At 37.9% G+C, this 21980-nt stretch overlaps 1 protein-coding gene across 4 annotated transcripts in view; it reads right to left on the bottom strand.

Moving 5' to 3' along the window:
- Window positions 1-21980, bottom strand: part of LOC103479483 (zinc finger E-box-binding homeobox 1) — a 100479-nt gene that overhangs the window by 22696 nt on the left and 55803 nt on the right. For all 4 annotated transcript variants that reach the window (XM_081598408.1, XM_008433929.3, XM_008433927.3 and 1 more), the window contains one exon: window positions 16-195. In XM_081598408.1, the coding sequence (XP_081454534.1) occupies window positions 16-195 (180 nt within the window). The remainder of the gene's footprint in view (window positions 1-15; window positions 196-21980) is intronic.

Raw genomic sequence — 21980 nt, 5'->3', positions numbered from 1 at the left:
ATGGTAGTGTCTCACCTCCATTCCACGAGCCGTTGTGGGGTAATACTGTTATGGCGGCATCATGGTTCTCCAGCGCTGTGGCCCCGTTCGTTTCCGTGGCATCATTCTCCAACAGGCTGTCCTCCTCCACAATATGTAGCTTGTCCTCATCGTCTGAGTCTGAACTGGCCTCCAAGCCATTGTTGAAGTTTGTTACTGGAAAGGAAAAAGATATGGACATTAAACCACAAAGAATATAACAGAGGAAGCTTTTGTTTCCCATCTGTGATCCACATTAAAGGCAATCAGCTTAAGTATGTGTTTGGCATCAGAGCTGCATGAAAGAAAAATGACTCGTGTACTCATGTTTCATATTAACACAAATCAAGACAAATTTGAGTGCCATAATTTTTCCTTTTAAAACCTGGTGAAATTGTGTGAAATCTGATACACGTTCTGGATCATTTTCCTCCTTATTAACAAAGAAGAAATCCAGAATTAGGTCAACACAACTGAAAATGATGTAATCTTAATCTTAATTTCGATAGAAATTAAGATTGTGTGCTGGTGCGGCAATATTAGCAAACTGGGTAAGGTTTTATTTTTTAAATATAGACGAATTATAAACAACTGAGTCCAATGTAAAGTGAACTGCAACTCTTTTTGCTGGAGAAATTGGCTGGTTAGTGACATTGGTTGATTTTCACCTTAATCGATCCTGACTGATTGGAAATGTAATCATTTGTTTGTTTGCCATTCACGTCATGTTTCAAAATTTCAAAACACTTTGAAATTGGTTAACAAGATCTCTTTAAGGTGACCTATTATGCTTCTTGTCACTTTAAATAAGCTGCAGCTGGCCACCGCCTGCCCCCCAACTCCACATTTACAGTTGCACGTGACAATTGCTGCAAACAGATGAGCAACTATACAACAGTGCATCTTTGAAAAGCAGAAGTGGAGCCTCCTGCACAACAAACAAGAATGCAACAAGAAGCTTCTAAATGGTAACAAAACACTTGTCTTTTCCAGCAGCCATTGTACAACATTGTACAACAGTGAAAACCAGCTGACTAAACATGATGAAGCTCCACTTAGGTTGCTAGGTAACAGTGCAGTGCCCGTTAATTGTGACTAAACAATCAGGCTTTTTTTTTAAATGTCTCATTTTCCAGACATCAAAAAATATGAACTTATTTTCAAAAAAACGGCTGAGTGAAATTTTTTTTAAAGCGTTCAGGGTGTTTTTAGAAGCAACTGAGCCCAAAATGGAAGTAAAAAAACTGAAACAAGTGAATTTTGAATTATAGGTCAGAAAAATCAGCTAAAACTGGGATTAGGACGTCTGAGTTCAGAAGTCATTGACAGAAGTTTGATCAGTGCATCCAGACTATCTACAGGTTTTTCTTCTTGGCTTAAACATCTCAAAAAGTAAAGTTTACTCCAGCCTCTTTGATGAAAATTAAAATAAGAAGGATTAAACTAAACAGCTTTTGGCACACACATACACACGCCACCCTCAACATTATGTATGAATTGCAGAGCTCACTAGTTCTCCTCTGACCCACTGAGAAGACAAAAAAAAAAGCTAAACGACAGCAGAGAGGAAAATGATCTCTTGTTTATCAGCTTCAGGAAGCAAAGCTATTTTACGGCCCGTTGCGGTCAGTGAGTTTGTCTGAGGGGCAAAGATTCATAATGGAAGCTTGTGAAAAATGGACCAAATCATCTGCTCTGACTCAACTTCCCAATGTTTAGCTCAGAGGTCACACATGTCTGCAACATGGAGCCACACGGGGTTCAAGTGATGACGAGAAAATGCTTCGGTGGGTGTTTCACCGTCAGCACCTGTGCAACTGCAAACTGGTGCAAGTACATGTGAGGAAAAGTGTACTTGCACAGTGTGTGTGCTCTGAAGGAAAGCTGTACATCTCAGCAGAGGTGCTGCAGACACCTAATGAGGAAAGCTTGGTGTGTTTGTTCCTCGCTGTGACAGCTGCACGCACACACACACACGGAGGACAAAGCTGCATCAAGCTGTAGCTCAGGTACAACAGTGGTCTGTATGTGCAAAACAGGCTCACACACACACACACACACTGCGACACACCCTGAGCAAGCTACTAAACAAACAGTCATTATGACTCCATCATCAGCCTTCCAGGTTTGCGTGAAGCTTTCTGGGAAGCATCATGTGCGGAGATGGGCTGGATCAATGCGAGCCTCTGTGGGTAAAACAGGAGCTCTGGGTGTCGATCACAACAAGGCAGACAATGGAGAAAATATAACACTTAGAAACGCTTGTTTGGTTTCTGTTCCAGTATTATGAACAGGTTCATCTGAAATATGGACGCTACATGAAACATATTTTATGTAAAATCTCCAAAAAAGACAAAAGAATCGAGATTAAAATAGAAAAACTCAAAATATGCTTCAGTGGAAGCCATTTTTTTTGGATTTGCTAAATGCCTTAAAGCAGTACGTAACCTAGATTTTTGTCACTCCATTGAGTAAAACAGATTATTGCTTTTTATGTAAGGAAAAAATCTTTTCTAATAAACTTCTTTTTTCATCACTGAGTCACTGAAAAGGAAGTTTGTGGCAACTACAGTAAACAATAAAGCTCTACTTAAATATGAATTTTGTTACCCAGATTATATTTTCCACTTGGATAAACAAAACACTAATCTATTTACTGTTTTAGGTCAACTAAAACAAACTGTGAAATAATATTTGTCACATTCTTACTTATTTCCTTCATAAGATCAAGTTATTTTGTGAGAGCAAAATGTTTTTGCAACAGGCAATTAAGTTATTTGGGATTTGTCAAAAACAATAAACCAGGAAATATATCAATAACAGAATTCAGGTTAGCTGTCATGTTGTTTTCCTTTTGATAAATTATTTTATTAGAAACTCTTATACTGTCAGATGATATTGCTGAACAGTAAAGAAGAAGTCTGATTAAAAACCAACATGATTATATGTGTGAAAACCACTGAGGTTTGGTGAGATGCAGACTCATAATCAGCAGCTGCAGCCTGAACTGCTGCAGGAAGCTGGTTTATAAAAACCAAAGAACTCTGCTTCTCTTCTTTAAGACATAACAGACAGGACTAAACAGACGGGCATGTGGCAACCAATAACAAAGGGTCTCTTTTTTTAAATAAGTTATAACCCATCAGCGTTCTTCTACTGCACAAGTAAGCTGAAGTCTTAGTAAATCAATCAAAACAAACCTTCTGTTTTTTTCCCCATTCTACAGTGTAAACTGGAGTGGCAAAATGTAAAAACTGCATACAATAACTGCAAACCTACATCGTCAAAAATCCAAAAGCGTTCTTAACAGTTGAGGTTTCATACATCCTCACTTCATCAGTCTATTTATTAAGCATGCTTTGTGGAGAGAGCTTAGCAGCAAATCAATGCATTCACCTTGATCAATGTGTTGCTCCCTGTGTATAATATGAAGAACTTCTAAAAGAGCACTGGAGCAAAAATAATATTTTATCTAGACCTGATAATGATTTACTGTTTTGCATAAGTGCACAACATCCTTGTGCATTTTTCCCAGCCTCTACGTTTGGAGTCACTGCAATACGTCACATCTGTCCAGCAGCTTTCAAAAGTTTTATAAAACAAATTAAAAGGGTTACATAAGCTAAGAAATAATTTTATTTCTCAATGATCAATGGAAACTGTTAGTTTTTCTGATGTTTATCTGTACTACATAAGTTATCATCTAAAATCTGTTTACATACAATAAAACATTTCTTCTATAGCCAAATATAATTCAGGCATAGGTATGATATCTTGGCTGCTTATCTTGTTAATTTAAATATAAAAATTAAGCAAAAAACCAACAAATTGGCTGTTTTTGTCATATTTTGATTTGTTTTATTATGTGAGAAAACATGTTTGTTAGTTTTGTAGTATGATAGGTTTCTATTGGTTGCAGTTCTTTTATTTCTTTGTAACCATAGGCTCAAAAAATATATAGATAAGTAGTAAATACAAATTAAAGCTCCGCGGAGCCTCAAGCGGCCCGAGCAGCCAAGCGCCGCTCCGGCCTATAGCCACCGCGGGGGACCCAGCACCGCCGCCCGCCTGCCACCGCGTATGCTGTCGCAGAGTTGAGGCGCGCATCTGCCAGGTAGTTCGCAGCGTTGAGTTCGGCATGGTAGGTTTCTATTGGTTGCAGTTCTTTTATTTCTTTGTAACCATAGGCTCAAAAAATATATAGATAAGTAGTAAATACAAATTAATTCATATAACACCTTCAGAGCCACATAAAGACAGTTACAAAGTCGGCCTTCAATCACCTGAAGAACATTTCCAGGTTTAAACGACTAAATGTCCCAGCAAGATCTAGGAAAACTCATCCATATGTTTATCTTTAGTCACATTAATTACTATAACTGTGTCTTCACAGGTCTGCCTAAAGAATCAAATCCAGGATGCTGCTTCGTGTACTGACTAAAACCAGGAAGAGAGAGCACACCACCACAGTTCTCAAGTCCTTCACTGGCTCCCTGTAGCTCAGAGAATAGACTTTAAAATACAGATTTTAGTTTAGAAATGGCTAAGCAACAGAATACATCGAAGATCTGATGTTGTCAACCTTCCAGACCTCTATGGAGAAGCAGCATTCAGCTTCTATGCACCACAAATCTGGAACAAACTTTCAGAAAACTGCAAAGATGCTGAAACACTGAGTTCCTTTAAATCTAAACTAAAAACCAAGCTGTTTAGAGTTGTCTTTGATAGTAGTGTCTAGTAGTGAATGGAACATTGATCAGCATATTTGATGTATTTGAGTTTGATGAGTTTGATGATGGCATTTGACAACATATGATGTTTATTTCTTGTTTCACATTTGGTGTTACTTAAATGTGTCATACAAATAAACTTGACTTCCAGACAGATCAAGAGAAGAACCGGTGAGGAGGTTATTCCTACTTTTTAGCAGCATGTAGTTCCCCCAGCAGCAGACAGAGGGCAGCACAGGGTAAAACAGAAATGATGAAACTCCACTGGGGAAACTAGATTCTCTGTACAGGAGTGAGTGAAACAGAGAGACCTGTCCACATCACCATAACAATGTATCAAGTCAACTGTTAACTCCCCATCTGGAGTCGCGGGAGAAAAGTCTAGACAAAAGCCTTCCTCCCTTCCTGCCATCCGTCTCTCTGATTACAACTCTTTCATGATGTATCCCTTCATTATTACTTCTTTCCGCGCGTTGTTGACATCTGTGATCTGTCAAAATTTTACTTTTCACTTACGCAAGACTTTTTTATTCAATGCAGTGTGTGATTATTTGACACTTCAGTCAAAACTGAGCTGTAATTGCAGGGATCAACACTAACAGCCGCTTGCCAGAAGGGTAGCATTTCCATTTTATTAAAACAGTAACTTGCAGGCTAGAATTTCTAATTTCCTCTCTCTGAACTTTACTTGAACTCATCAAGGAAGCAGCACAGTGCGTTTGCAAAAATCGGCTTCCTAAACAAGTAGACCCAAGAATTCATTAAAGTTAGAAACAATAGTTCGCCACCATCTCTGAGTCTTGCACACTGCCTTCGTTTGTCTAGGAATCAGATCAGAAGTAGGAAGCGAGCAGAAAACGGCAACACTGGGCTGCAGACTATCACACAGCCAGGCTCTCATCACGACATGTGACCACGGAGCGGAAATCATGTGTCTGACACGCCTCAACACTGGACCACATGGACTGAGATGTGGGTCAAAGGTCAGCGCCTCAGCAGTCAGCATGGGGGAAGGGATAGTGAAAGGTGGGTGGGCTGAGAATAGACTACAATCAGTCTGCATGGACAGCATGGCAGGACGCTGCTGGCTTACGGTTGGCTCTCTGAGGCACAACATCACTTTAAAGGAAACAAAATAAAATCATTCAGTGAGAAGCTGGGTATTAAATGTTGAAGTATTTGTCTGATTTAAATATTTCATGGTCATATGTTGGAACATAGATAATTTTTTACTGCTGCACACAAAGTGATCGGTCAGCAGTTCAGTTGTTCATGTTAGCCAATCAGATCACAGGCCATGTAGAAAACATAAACGCTGAAATACACATATTCAATTCTACACATATTCAATTAATGTTTTCCCAAAAGATGTTGACATTTATTTATTTGTGTAATAAGAAATTACTGATTCAATATAGAGCTGCAGAATATATGCAAATTGCAATCATCACCATACTGTTACAGCAACAAAGGACTACTTGGATGAAACATTAGAATAATACTATGTATTTCATGTGACATGGATTCAACACTAGTAGTAAATAATATATAGATGAAACCATTTACATACATTTGCAGTGGATCTATAAAACATGCATAACTATTATTTTCTCAGTCTGACATTAATTAAATAAACTTTTCCTCTAGTTGTTCAGTTAGGACAATAAAATCGATTCTATTTGGCAAAACAGAAGATTCTCTAGGTTAATTTTGTATTACTTTCTGTAATTTCAGAAGTTTATAGACATTTCCTTAGTATTTGGTCAGAATTGCCTTTTAAGCTGTGAGACTTGGGTCAAATGATTTTCTCCCATAAGCTTCTAATATTAAGAAGCTTATAAAAAGCCTTTTATTGTTCTTTATGCAAATAGTCAATAGAGATGCTAATGAGCAAGATGCTAAATCTCAGGAAGAGTTAAGACAATGAAAAAGAAAGACACAGAGAAATTTGGGTCAATATCCTCATCACAACATTAAAATAAATAGATTTTTTTGGTCATAATACATCAATATGTTCATATATATAGGTTATTATTTGTTTAAAGTATATTTTTTGACATTGTGTTTACTATTACATGATATTTATTTGTATTTTAAGGATAGTGGTACTTTTGGCCCTTGATGATAAACCCACAGCACAGCCATAAAAGGAAACTGGATCTCTGTATACTTTACTTTGCTCCAAGTCAACCTCATGGTGGCGCTACTGGGACAGTAAGATGATCACTGATGTCAGTAGGTCACGTGCCACACAATTTAAGGACAATCAATAAAAACCTGGTTAAATAATTCTGGATAAAGGAGATAAACTGCTGTGAAACCATCCTGAAAATATCCATAAATTTAATGCTGATCATTTTGGTTAGACTATAACATAAAACAAATAAATGTAATAAACCTTCACCTTCAAAATACACCAGAATACATAATCATGATCATCATCGGCTCTTTCAGCTGAGTAAACACTCATTGCAGAACACACAAATAGAAACCTGTCGACTTATGATTTCTGTAGAAAGTTCTGATGACAGACACGAGTGAAACAACAGGGTGTGTGACGAGACCACAGCTAGTTTTCTTGGTGTGTGTGTGTGTGTGTGTGTGTGTGTGTGTGTGTGTGTGTGTGTGTGTGTGTGTGTGTGTGTGTGTGTGTGTGTGTGTGTGTGTGTGTGTGTGTGTGTGTGTGTGTGTGTGTGTGTGTGTGTGTGTCGACCCAGTGCAGCTGTGCAGCACGGGACCTCTGCCAAACCTCTAACAGACAATTATCCCACTGTGTGTGTGTGTGTGTGTGTGTCTGAGACAGAATGGAGAGAGGGAGAGAGACGGTCAAACAGAGGAGAGTACATCACTAGAGCTGCCTGTCTGCTAATAGATGTGACCAGACTTTACATGGTGAGCAGCTGCAGAGTCAGCCCACTTAAAGGTGCAGTCACCCATTTTATTTTTGTCTTATTACACCAGCAAACTGTATTCCGTATTTAGTTAAGACGACGAAGGGAATTGGCTTTTTGCATTTACAGCTGGATGTCTATCTTGTAACTTTTGACATCTAGAAAACAAATTTTTGCTCATTCTAACTAGAAAAACACATTGAGTCTGGACTTTGACTGGACCACTAACAAATAAATATGTTTGACCTAACTCATGTTTGTTTATCCACAATCTCCTGCCAGAAAATGAACGTTAGCTCCACTCAAGTCTTTTGCAGCCGTTAGCAGGTTTTCCTCCCTGATTGCCCTGCAGCTGCGTCAGCTTCTCTGCCCTGCTACAGTAAAGCATCCCCACAGCATGATGGTGCCAGCGACATGTTAGAGGGTGGAGGGTTGCCAACAGACATTAGTAAACTCTGACACGCACACACTAAATAACTGAATAATGGAAAAATGTTGATTGCAGTGGTGGATTTCTTTAAATCCTGTGGCGTTTTGCTGCTGTTAAGCTTATCAGCTCTAGAGTAACTCTTACACATAAAAAGTAACTGAATTATTATCTGCTACTTTTATATCTAAAAAAAAAATACACAAAGTAGCAAAGATGACAAAATACTTGGCAATTAATGAGACAAAACTTCCGTTTAAAAAGTAAACAAGATGAAAACTGCCTTCAGCTGTGAAGCTGGAAGTTGTTAACTATGTAAGATTGACTCATATTCCTCATGTGCCATTAAAAGTGGGCATCATGAGGTAAGACAAGGCTACGTCACCCTCACACACCCTCACACACACAGAAAGAAAGAGGGAGAGAGAGAGGTGTGGTTGCACATTTCCTTGGCACACACTGCTATGTTTCCATGCCCACCTTATAAAGCTGACAACCTCTGGACGAGCCCATAGTGCAGACCTCCAAACACACACACACACACGCACGCACACACACACACTCCTGCAGAGGAAAACCCCTCTGCTTGCAGCCAGCAGTGTAAAACACAATCCAGACACCAAGCTCTGAAACAAACAGAGGATCTGCCACGTGTGCTGTAAGGTCATATGTGTCTCTGCTGCAGGCAGTGTGTGAATCTCAGTTATGCACTCTGCTAAATCAATGAAGACGAACCTGTCTCAGGCTTTGTGTGTGAAGGTGTGTGGATGTGAGCCCTGGTTAATCAGAACTCTCCAGCTGCTTCCTGCTTGGCCCAGGTGCTCAATCAGACCTCTTTCTTTCTCCTTCAAGGCCCCCCACTAACCCGGAGGGACTGAGGGCTACCTGACGAGCCTCCTTATTCTAAATAAGACCAACAACCTACACAAACACACAGGATTCCAACATTAAAATGGAGCAAAGATACATCATATAACTACATTTATTTGTGTTAGGAAATAAAGTATATTTACACCAATAAAATACAACTAAGGGATACACTGCCAAAGCTATTCATTGTATCTCTGTTCAAGACACAAGTTACAAAGTCATTAATGCATATTTTAAATCCCAGAGGTGAGCACGATTAACTACAAAGTTGGAGCGCTAACCTCTAATGCGCTAATTAGTTCCACTAACACTGAAGCACTCACATCAACATGGTATTTAGCAGAAGATAACGCTAAAGCGCTACTCCTCAAGCACCAACTTAATTCTGACATTATAATTTACATGTTCTATAAAACCCTTAGATGTTGTATTTATGTTTACATCTTGTTCTCTACTGTCTGTGTTTAATTTTGTTCCTGTGTTTTTTGTTTGAAATAAAGTTATTGGTAAAACAGAAAAAGAACATGAAGAGAGGAAACTGAACTGCTGCAACCACTTCAAAATAAGAGCATGAATATAAGCTACTCGAAGAATTCTTAACATTTGACAACCAAAACTCCAGATTCAATTACAAGTTTATAAAACAGTCAAGTAAATTCATGATTTAACTGGAAAAGTCAATTTAGGGTAAGCTAAGTGGGCTAAATATTAGCAAGTCAGGAAAAGAGCTAAACGACAAATTAGCTCCACTACTATTGCATTGGTGGAAGTATTCTCACCACTGTTATTGTCTAATGTTAGCCTCTGCAAATGTTTATAAAAATGTAGCTCAGGTCTCAGTATGATGGTAGTTATTTCTAAGATGCTATTTTCAATCATAAAATTTGCCATAAGTGCAAAGTGCCACATGTAATCAGATATATTGTATGTTTAAGACGCTCAGTTTAGATTTTTTCAATACAAAAAAAAAAAACAATAGTCTCATTTGCAATAAAGGTAATATTGTAAACATGTACAAAATAAGTATGAAAGCTGATTTTTGTAGGAGAGTTAATACACGTCAGTTAAATGCTGTGAACACTGGCACCTTCTAAATTTCTCTTTTCAGTGAGTCATGCTCTGCAGGGGGTGGCAGTACATCAAGGTGTTACATAACCCTCTCGGCTCTGATCTCGGTCCTGCTACAGCTGCATGGAAAAATCACAAACTTCTGTGCACCTCTGTATGCCTTCACCATCTGTCTAATTCGGTCGAATTAATCAGTGAGTCAAATTAGCACGAGAAGGTGATGAGGTGTGGACAAAAACAAGTCTGAGGAAAGATTTCTACCCAAAAATAGTCCTGTCTATGTCTGTTTGGAGCTTTAGAGGTGGCTTAAATCTTCATTTTAACAAATAAAGAGATTCTAGAGAAATGAGTCCATTAAGTAAAATATTCCGTTGCTTCATTGGATTAATGGTGGTGCTAATCAAATGTAGCTAATGGACTAATCATCAGTAGGTGAGAACAACCTCTATAAAAGCTACAAGTTCATCACAGGACACCTACAAAAAGACTGAATGTCTTTGGGCACAATACACAGCACCATGTTGGGTGGAAAATTCAACACAGTATATTTACCCAAATACCTCTAATCCACTGTCAAGCAAAGGGGTAGAAGATTGATGATCTGGGTTTGTTTTGGACCTTTGGACCAAAATCCAAAGCATTCTAGAGTCAGACATGAGGCCATCTGTCCAACAGCTGAAACTTGGCTAAAAACTGGGTCACCAACAAAACCCAAATAGCAGCAAATCTACAACAGAATGTCTGAAAATGACAATAAGCAAGATGTTGCAAGGGCACAATAAAAGTCCTGTTCTCAGCCTGATTCAAATGTTGCGTTGTGCTAAAACAAAGGCCTGTAAACTCAAGCAAGTTGGAAAGAACAAGGAGCCAAAATTCCTTCACAACGAGGTGAGAGACTCAAAAAGACAAACAGAAAACAACTTTTCCTTCACATCCAAGCAACTGAGTCAAACTGTATACTTAGATGTTTCCATTAGTGTATGGAAAATCAACAAACCCTTTTATTCCAGCAACTTTAGTCTTCTATCCTGTATGTCAGCCAAGTTTTTTCAAAAGAGGTGCCGATGGTAAAAAACGCTTTTTAGATTTAATAAACCAACAATGAACTCTAACCATATTAACCTATAAAGTCTGTTCATGAATCAGGTACAAAATATGTTTTTGCTAGCACAATGTATAAAAAAATAACAAATGCTTTGCTAAACAAATACAATTTGTGGACGAGGAGCAAAGGAACTAGAGTCAGTGTTGATGAGTCAAAAAAGAAACAAATTAATCAAAGGAAGTGATCTAATCTTTACACTATGCTCTTGTATGCATGCTCCACCATGCCTTGAGACTGAATGCATGCAGAAGGTTTGCAATATTAATAGAAGTAAAAAAGATGTTTATATTTAAGGAACTGATTAAAAATTGTAGATAGGTATAAAACACAAAACACAACTTTTTGTGTTGTGTTCAACCAAAGCAACACAACATTGTTTTACAAGTTTATAAAACAGTCAAGTAAGTTCATGATTTAACTGGAAAAGTCAACTTAGGGTAAGCTAAGTGGGCTAATACAAGAAAGTTCCTGTTTTTAGCCACTTAGTGAGTCAGTAATGTTCATTTGCATTTCCAAAAATCACACCGGATGCAGCATGGGTATTTCTCTGGTCCTGAAGTTACTGATGCTCCATGTAGCAGACAGGAATTTTACAGTAAAATAAAAATCTGTTTATTCTTTCCAGTTCTGAACAGTAGGGATGCACGATATATCAGCATCAAGATCGGTATCGGCTGATGTTAGAGGTGTTTTTAAACATATTGGTATCGGTCCAATAACTAAAAGCAGGTAGATATTAACAGACAATGTTCACTTCCTTCTTGTTGCCGTTTGTGTTTCAGGAAGAGGGATGGAAGGGGTTTGGTCATGTGACAGTGATGCAGCTCAGGACTGTGACGTCTTCCTCCGCAGTGTCAAAAGTTTAGAGAAATATATAAATGCTAAATATCAGTTATCTGCCACAACACCAGTAATATTGGGTATTGATATTGGTTGAAATTTTCATAATGGTGCCTCCCTACTGAATACAAACAGAAAGGAATCTCTACATTACCATCATTGATATTTCTCTATAAATCCCTAATGCTGGATTTAAATGCATGAAGTCCAAGATTATCAACTCAAACTTCCTTTCTCTGAATCCAAACTTCTCTGACTGCAGAGGGACTAACAACAATGCAGAGATTAAAGATTGCAGAAAGTCCCAGTGAGCCTGTGAGTCTGTAAAGAATGATCCGTCAGTGAGATTCATCTCAGACAATCACCTTCAACAGCGGCTTACTGCTGCATGCCTGACAGCGTATGTGTGTGTGTCTGTGTGCGTGTGTGTGTGAGGTGTGTATGTTCAGCAGGATTTAATTCCCTCCGACAACAACTGGGTCAGCTGCTAAGATTATGCTGTTTGGGGTTTTCTCCCACACGTGCGCTCAGAAAAAACACAGTCTAAACAAAGCTCTGGCCCACATTACAAGCACATCACTTGTCAAGAATATACATTTGTATTTATGTGGTTCACGGTTAAGAAATCAAACCTGAGCAAGCTTACAATAAACGGGCGTCCACCGAGAAAAAGGAAGTGAAACACTGGGAAGTGAGGGGAGGGTGACGTGGTGAGTGGTCACTTCCTGTTTACCTTTAGTCTTTAGTACCTTTCAGCTTCCTGTCTCTCCTGTGGACTAAGCCCTGCTGTGTCTTCATCTGTTCTTCTAAAGGGCATTCATACACCACAGTGAAATCAACCACTGTGTAAATTCAGATAAAAACTAGTGTGTCACGCTATAAAATAGTCTGGAAACTATTATTGAAGTCTAACACTGTAGGCAAATAATGTTAATGTTACATAATTACAACCCGCACAGCTTTGAATGCACCATCACTTACAAAAAACTAGATGGATGTTACAACATTATAAATGTTTCTGACTTCAGTTTAAAGGAATTGCACTCTTTGAAAGATAAGAAAACACATGATAACAATGAATAATTTTACTATTTCTATAAAAATTAATAAGTTGCTGAGATACTCTCATAACATTTAGGGACAGTGGTGAGCATGAAAGAGGTTTTGATCATGGACCAGTCAATTAAAGTTTCCTGTTAATTGGCTCTGACAGGTGATCAGTCAAAAATCGCAAAGTTAGATTTTTATTGTTGTTAATTAAATAATACTTGAACATCTAATTGGTCTGTATATGTGACAAAGATGTTCTTTGTTCCATTTTGTTTAGAGGGTAGTAAAATCATGGTTAGGGGATTATACTTTGATGCATAATTTGGAAAAATCTCACACAAACTTTGGTTACTGGCATCAAGTTATACCAATATGTTGAATAGCTGTGGTTAAAACCAAAACATTCTTGTTTTTAACATGATCATTCTTACAGAACTTTCACAACATTTTATATGTGTTAATCGTTTAAAGTAAACTCTGAAACTACACTTAACACTTCAAATAAAACCACTAATTAGTTTTGGGCATCCAATGAGGCTTTTTATTTGTGTGTCAGCCAGTTTGTGGTATTTTAATAATCTTTATTGCAGTGAAGTTGAAAATGAGTTATGACTCCTTCATGTAAACGTCTTTTGAACTTTGTAGCACATAACAACCTGAAAAATAAAACACATATTCCAAAAATTATAGTTTGGTCTAAAATCTGTAGATCCAAAAGCTACTCTGTTAGATCCAGAAAATTATCAAGGATTGAACCTATTTTGAGGTTCAAAATATCAGTCTCCAATGTATATGGTCCATTAATCAACCCTAACATCTTCTCAACACTAGATTTCAATTCTCTCAGCATTTAATGTGCTTCTTCTCAATTAATATGGTAACTAAAGGGAAGTGTCCCAAGTATAATAATAAATTGCTAATGTATTATTATCAACCTACAAAAATCTTTTCAGTTTCACTGTCCTTTAATCTTTTATGGACTATTGTTTAAGCTTCACCAAAGATCTAATTTTAAGGGATAAGTTCAGAGCTTTTGTTACCTTGATTACTCAGCATATAGATTTTTTTGTTTCTAATCAGCTAATCATCACTTCAAAGTCCAAGTTTCTGAGAAGTAGATAGAAATCTATAGCAGCTTGCTGCCTACTGAACTGATTCTTGCACTCTGATTCGTGTCTGGAAACCAAACAGGCACATGAGCAAACAGAGAAATGGAAACTCCCTGCTGTTGGTCCGGTACTTTAAAAGACAAACCGTCTATTTTTATGTGTATGTATGTGAGAGAAATACAGGATGTTGATCACAAAACCTGCACCGTCATAGTCACTCGTGAACTTCCGCCCACCTCATGTGTTCTCCTCTCCCCCACACCTCTGAGTTCCCACTCGGCCTCACTCTTACAGTCTGGCAGGGCGTTTCCCCACCTTCTGCAGAGAGCAGCCTAAATTTAATTTAATCTTACAAGACACACATTAATCTGCCGCTTCAGTAGGCACGCACACTCAAACACACTAATCTTTTTCTGCCAGGAGTGCATCCAAACAAGCTCGACACCTGGATTAAACGCTTTCAAACAGTAAATCTATCATGGAGGATTTAGTGCATCCAGTCACTGTTTGTACGCTGAACTCGTTAGGTTTTACCTCCTGAATGTCAATTATGTCAATGATCTGAGTGTAGATGCCAACAAAGGAAGACCAATGTCTAGATTAATGCAAGAACGTGATGCATTTAAAATTATTATCTGTTTACGTTGTTCCAGACAAAAATGTGCATTTGATTAAAGAACCTGGCACCGGTAAAGATCCCAGATGTGTTCAAGAGGATGAATGAACCCTTCTGATTTCTATTTCTATTATAGAAAAAAACGACAACTAAACAACATGAAAATGTGGTTGAAACTGAAAGGTCACAACACGGTTATGCAAAGATGTCTATTTATATTTAAATGTGGTTGAAAAGTTCATAAGATGAACTAACCAAAGTCTGACTTTCAACATCCTTGTTTTACAAAACTTAGGCAAAACATAAAAACAGAAAAGTCACCTTTTCAATCATTATTTTACAAATACCGAGTCCTCAGGAAATCAAGAAAATGACAAACATGCCAACAAATAAGAGTTTTACTCTGCGCCTATAACAAATAGGTCACTTAAAGGGGCCGTATTACATGTTTTCCAGGCGTACAGTGCCATTTTATTGCACAATCAAGAAACAGTGTTACCTCCAGCTGTTATAAAAATACTATATATTAAATATGACTTGAAAGAAATTTTACTTTGTAATTTAACGCCTTGAAATTGGGTCTCTATCTCTTTAAAAACTTCTACTCTTTCTGAAACTACACTTCAGGATGTTACCACAATGGTGCTTCTCTATTGACCGTTTAACAACATTTACACCAGTGTTGCATTGAGCAGTAGCTCCTATAATGATCTCAGTAGATGCTCAGTTCCACCAGGTGTTTGCTAATTGCTGCAGGCTAGTCTGAAGGAGTTGAGAGGAGGAACTATGGGAGCAGTCTGCTCTGTGAGTCTGGAAGATGCAGCTGCGTCTCTAAGGTGGAGCTAGGTCCAGCCACAGCTGAATGGTTACCATGGAGATTAAATGATTTCTCAAACATGCACGAAAGAATTAGAGCCACATTCCAGGTATATTTTAGATGAGGAAAAAACATGATGTACATGAAGTGAAGCTTAAAATAGTAAATCTCTCACATAACACTGCCCCTTTAAGATACAGTTCAATTTCAGTGGAAAAGCTGCTGACCTGACTTTCTCCTGATTGAGTCTCAGAAACAAGAGGCTGGAATCTGGTGAAATCTTTTTAATTGGCAAGTGTGTCTGATAAAAGCTGAGCACCTGGTTAGAAACCTGTTCAAAGAGAGATGTGTGTGAGTGTGTCAAGGTTGCTCCGCCAGGAATAGGTGATTAAGAGGAGATGACCAGGTTTCCTAGTAGCTGCCCCAGCAGACCCATAGGGATAAATGACTGGGGGGGTTACATGAGAACACACACAATATACATTCTGACTTCCACTGTCACAGAGAGACTTTGTGCTAGTAAGTGGCTGATACTGTCATAAAATGAGGCCCTGCAGCAGTTAATTAGTGCCTTCTTCTGCCTTAAACTTTGCTGCATCCTGTTGATTATTTAGAGATTCTTTAAAACATCATGGAGCCCAGAAGAGAAGCTGGCGCAAAAGAACCAAAATCAATCTAATAGCCACAGAGGGGCCCAGGGGACCTGTGAACAACTGATTGAATTTACCTGAGGAGCCAAGGCCAGCTGTTATTGAGAAGAACAGTATGTGAATACACCACATACTGCGGTGTATTCACAAAGACTGAACTATGGTCTCTGCATTTTCTTACAATTTAATTTTGCATTTTCACCTGAGAAGCAGGAAAAGAGACATTAAATCCAGCATTTCGGCAAACTCAAAGCTCACCTCCAAACTTTTGTAACCCTAACATGCAACAAATATCCACCAAATATCCAGGGCTGTAACTAAAGATTATCTTAGCAATTGATTATTCTAACGACAAAGATTTTTTTTTCATTTAACCACTTAAGCCTTTTTTACACAATATTAGAAATTCATTAAAATATACAACTAAGTAAATAATTAAATTCTTTAATAAAATAAGAAAATAAAAATGTAAAAATGTGCCTAAAATGCAGCAACATCGCATTGTTTTAATGAGGACTCCTCAAGGATGCATCTGCAGCTAAAAAAATACTGTCTACTACTCTGTTTATGATTTTTTTTTATTAATAACTGGATAGGCCAGAATTTTATGAGTCCTGGGCTGGGTTGAACATATTTACCGACAAAGAAGGATTTTCATCTTAACTGCAAAATGGTTAGATTTTTTTTATAAAGTTTTGGGTTAATTACCACTCTGACTGTTTTTTTTTGTAGCAAAATGCATATTTTAGAGTCTGTTAATGATTAATCGGTCATTATATAAGTTGACAATTATTTCAATAATTGATTAATTACAATTAATTATGATTCATTTTAATAATCACAGAATAAATTGTTTGGACCAGGCTTGACTGTCGGAAGGAAAATACTCCCCCTGGCTGTATAAGACTAAGCTTGGTATGGGTCAGGTTAGGTAGTTAAAGATACAGTAGATAAATATTGAAAGGCAGAGACATGAACTGATAAAAGATCAAATAAAGAGACGGAGAAAAAAGATAGATATAGAAGAGAAGATATATATATATATATATATATATATATATATATATATATATATATATATATATATATATATTAGATATAGTACATGGAAGAATAAATAACGTTTTCTCTGTCCTTAAGGATTTTATATCAGATATGTAGACATCCTCAAGACATGTCCAAGCGCTTCTTCAATAACTGTTTGAATATAAATGGTTGTTACATTGACTGCAGCAATCAGTTGTTCTACAGAACAATTGTTATTAAAAGAAAGTGGTGAAAAAAACTGCTTCTTTAATTGTCTGTCATTGCACAGCACCCCCCTGCCCAGACCAGATCTCTATAGGGAAACACTAAAATCTCATTCTGTGAATGCACGTCTACATGCTGGCCATGTGCTCTACATGATTCACCTGAACGTGACTCTTAGATTTCAATATGATTACACCCAGCATTACCTGCTGTGAAGAGATCCATCCGGGATGCATCTTGTAATAAAGTCAGTGTCTACATTACTGCTTTTAGTAGTTAGGATTTAACAACCTACCTGTCTCATTTACTGAGGACAAATTTTGTCTATTTAATCATGACGAGCTAGTTAAAGATCGCTGAACTTTCTATACTTTGTTGCCCCGAGCAACCTTCTGATCACAGTGCACCTTATTCTTGTTAAATCAAACCTGTTCCTGCTGAATGAACACAGCATGCCGTCTGTCTTCTTTTTTCGACCTGTTGATTATAATATGTCTGTAATTCATTTGTGTCCCTCACATTGTTGTGTTGCTGTCTTTCAATTAAATAGAGCAGGAAAACATGATGTCACAGCAAAACAAAGCCCCAGTGTAGCCTTTCAGTGAATTTAACATGGTAGCATAAATACATGTTTAAATAAATTTTTGAAAGATTCTACCACACAATCACTCCATCTTAAACAAACCATGTCCTCCACATCTGCTTTGCAAATATTCATGCAAGGATCCAATGATAACATCACAACCTCACACTATTGATGCGCTTCACACAACTCGGCATGCTTGAGGCTTGAGACTGAAAGTTAAAATGACAACATGACTTACATTTTGACTAATTAGGTCTAATAATTATGTCTACTTGAGGGCACAAAGAATACTGAAGTGATTCAGTTATGATGCTGCACAACTCTAAGAATTTCACACCTTTTATTCTAATATACATGTTCTATTCAGGACAGGAACCTAATAAACCTTCAACAATGTGACAGGACTTGATGTCTCACAGCAATACCTTCATTTGCTCATGCTTACACACGTGTTTCAAAACACCAGCATAAAGAGCAACATGGCCTTTACTACACAATACTCAACCTTTTATGAAAAATAAAAATTTGACAAAAGAAAATCTGATTCTGAAGAATATAAAAACAAACTTAAGCTCTGCAGAAAGTACAAAAGATGTCAAAGAAGTATTACAGACACCAATAGTTTCTTCTGCTACGCAGCATGGTGAATTGTTCCAGTGTAAAACCAGAGGCAAGAAGTGCTGAAACAGTCAATTTTTAAAAGTTGAGAAAGGTCGCTGCCTGGCCACTCCTGCTCACCGACTGGGAACAAAAAACACTGAGAAGCCACATCCTAAAAGGAAGAAGAGGCAGTAAGACCAGGATACAAGTTAGGTCAGTGTCCTGAGAGAGACGGGAAAACTCTATACATGTTACCGACTAGCCACATGACTTAACTGCTTGCTAATTTATCTGAATAAATTTCAAATCACTTCATCCGGCAGCAGACACAGAGAGGAACCTGAGCCTGCTATGCTTCACTATTAGATAAGGATTTATATTCATGTCTGAACAGCTGAGCTTTCTGCCAGAAAGATGTGGAAGAATCCCAAATTCTGTTATTATATTGCCAGGAAACTTTCATTTCTGCACTCTACAAGAACCAAATGTTTTTCTCCACAACAACAACAAAAAAGCATCTGAATCATGTTGTATCAGAGAGATTTAAAGATACTATTGGGAATTGGTGATCTGAATTTATGAACTGAAGTTTCTTCTGTTGGTCTGGAATTTGCAGAGGTCAACAACCTTTCTCTTCAGAGCAGGTGGTACAGATTGTTTTTGTCTGAGATATTTAATCCCAGAACATGCTTGATTGTGTATGGCTGGGTAGGTTGGGGTCAGTGGCCGATTTATAATCACATCACAACCTTCTGAATTGCTATCCCACGGCAGGGACTAAAGAATCCTAACCAAACATTCAACCGGGTCAAGGAAAAGCCAATAACGCCCAAAACTTTTTGAACCGACTGTAGGGCTGGTGCAAGCCAGGCCAAGCTGGGTATTGCGCACAAGAGGTTTGATTGGCAGAATACTGCTTCCGTTGATCGGTCCGTGGATTTACGTCACTGTATAAATGAAGGCACTACTAATGGAACAGTACATACAGCCTCAACTGAATAGGGCAATCCACAATGAACAAATATACAGAGAGATATCACAGGAACTGGCTGCCCACTAGCCTGGCCATTGCCTTCCTATGTAATGAAGTGAATTTTTCTGGTAGAATTTCAACGGGGTCAATCAGCAAACAGAAGGAGAAGTTGTGAATTATGACACTGATTTTCTGAACTGTCTTACAATTTTTGTCTGCCTGTAGACTTTTAGCAATGTCAGCAAAGGAACTGAGTCCATGACAGTCACACTTCCAAATATTGGATTGAACTGGTGTATTGCATGAGTTATGGGCAAACGTTAGTGATTAGGTAATGCAACGCTTAAAACTTCAACAAAGTCTACACCTCCAGCAAGAAGTCGTTTCTCAATCACCGAGGGTCCATACCTTCTGGATGAAGTAAAGTGTGGAACAAGAAGCTGGTTATACCAGGCCAGCTGCCCATAGGTAGACATATAAAATGACATAATCAGAGCGTCAACCACACCTTCTGTGCACTCACAGCCCGCTCGTGTTCCCACATTCCCAGCTACATTCCTGCCCACCTAGGGATGAACTCACTGCCAATGGAGACACACCCAACTTAACTAGATCCGAACCACACAACCGCCTAGAGTGAGACCTGACAATGGAGAAGGGACTATATAAACCCCTAAATGATCAAGCTCAGACATCAGAGATCTGATGTATGACTTGGGTGAAGAGCTATGCCATGTGTTGTGAATAATTACTATATAAACTGAACTGACAACTGAACTGAATTGAAACAGCTCTCAAAAACGAAAATATTCAAGAATCAGAAAAATGCCAACTGTTGTTTTTGTTTAAAAGCCTAATATTAATTTTTCCCTGCTTTGTAATAACAGCAAATGTTATAATTTCCTCTTCCTGTTTTTATTAGGACTTGAATGTGCATTGTTTCTGTGTGTATGGAAACACAGTCATGACTATGAACTTTGCTAACCACACTGATCTTATATCAAACACAGCTGTACATTCTATGCTTAAACATGATACAACCAATGATTTCTGCCTAGAAAACAAAGAAGTTCAAATCAACAACATCCAAATTAACACATCAGGGTTCTGAATGTAGAATAAAATTTGAAGCCACTCTACTCTGACCATTTTCTTCTGAATTATTTTAGTGGTACACAATTACCGTTATTTTCCTTTTACAAACACCTTGATCAATGCCTCTGAAGTCAGCAGCCTGTTAGAAAACAGCAGAAAGGCTCTATTACAACCATAAATCAGTGCAGGTTTCTGACTGAATTTAACTGCTTTCAGTTTTTATTGATTCAGAACACAGATTTATTATGCTCCTGAAACTCCCCATAAATCAGTCAGATTTGGAAATGCTAGCTTGATAAGTAACCATAAAAGTCTTTAGGAAAATGTGGTGCACATCTGGAGGAGGTCCTTTAAACAGCGTTTTATTCAGCTCCTCCCGATCTGTGTGAAATGTGCCTACACAACACTTTCTTCATCAGGGCGCATCTGATGATAGACAAAACAAACAAACACGTGGCAGATGACAGTTCTCTAAAAAAAAAAAAAAAAAAGCCACTCTTTATCACTGTTGATTCAGAATAAGTATCTGTCGTATCATTTTAATTTTTTTAATCTCATGCACAGTGCATTGATTCTGAAAAAAGCAGACAGATGAGTCATGATTTAATGACTGCCTGTTAACAGTTAATTATTTTCTTTGTTTCATTGCTGCAAATGAAAACAGCAAAGAAATAAATATTTAAAGGGAATTTTCTCACTCTGTTATAGACTAATTAGCGCCAACATTATGACCACATGGCTTTTAATAGTTAGATTCTTTTTGTGTAATAAAAACAGCTCCCACCGATCAGGTCTTGGTCAAAAACATCTGAGGGAATCTAAAAGTCTGAACCAAGGCTGAGAGTAACAAATCATTTGGGCCATGTTGGTATATTGGGATTGGGACCATGACCAGTAAGTTTGAACATAAGCAACTGGAATCCTCCAACACAAATCCACCCAATCTTAAGTTTGAAAAAATTAAATAAAACACTTCTGACCTTTTAAAACTATCCAAATGACTGGCCAGCTGTTACTTGTGTGAGTCAGAACAATCTAACCCAGTGGTGTCAAACTCCAGTCCTGCAGGGCCGGTGTCTCTCTGCTTCAGCACACCTGACTCCAATATTAGCTAATTAACAGAGCTCTGTAGAGCTTGACTATATGCTAGTGAGGCAGTTTCGCCTTTTTATTTAAGTGTGTAGGACAAGGGACAAAAGTTGCAGGACTCTGACCCTTCGAGGATTGTAGACCACTGATCTAAACTCACACGACTAGTTAGCTTTATTTTACTGGTAGTTTCAT

Source organism: Poecilia reticulata, chromosome 17, assembly GCF_904066995.2.
Source record: "Poecilia reticulata chromosome 17, P_reticulata-male-v2, whole genome shotgun sequence".
Classification (NCBI taxonomy): domain Eukaryota; kingdom Metazoa; phylum Chordata; class Actinopteri; order Cyprinodontiformes; family Poeciliidae; genus Poecilia; species Poecilia reticulata.
The sequence above is the reverse complement of the archived record's forward strand: the minus strand, read 5'-3'. Positions and strand labels throughout refer to the sequence as shown.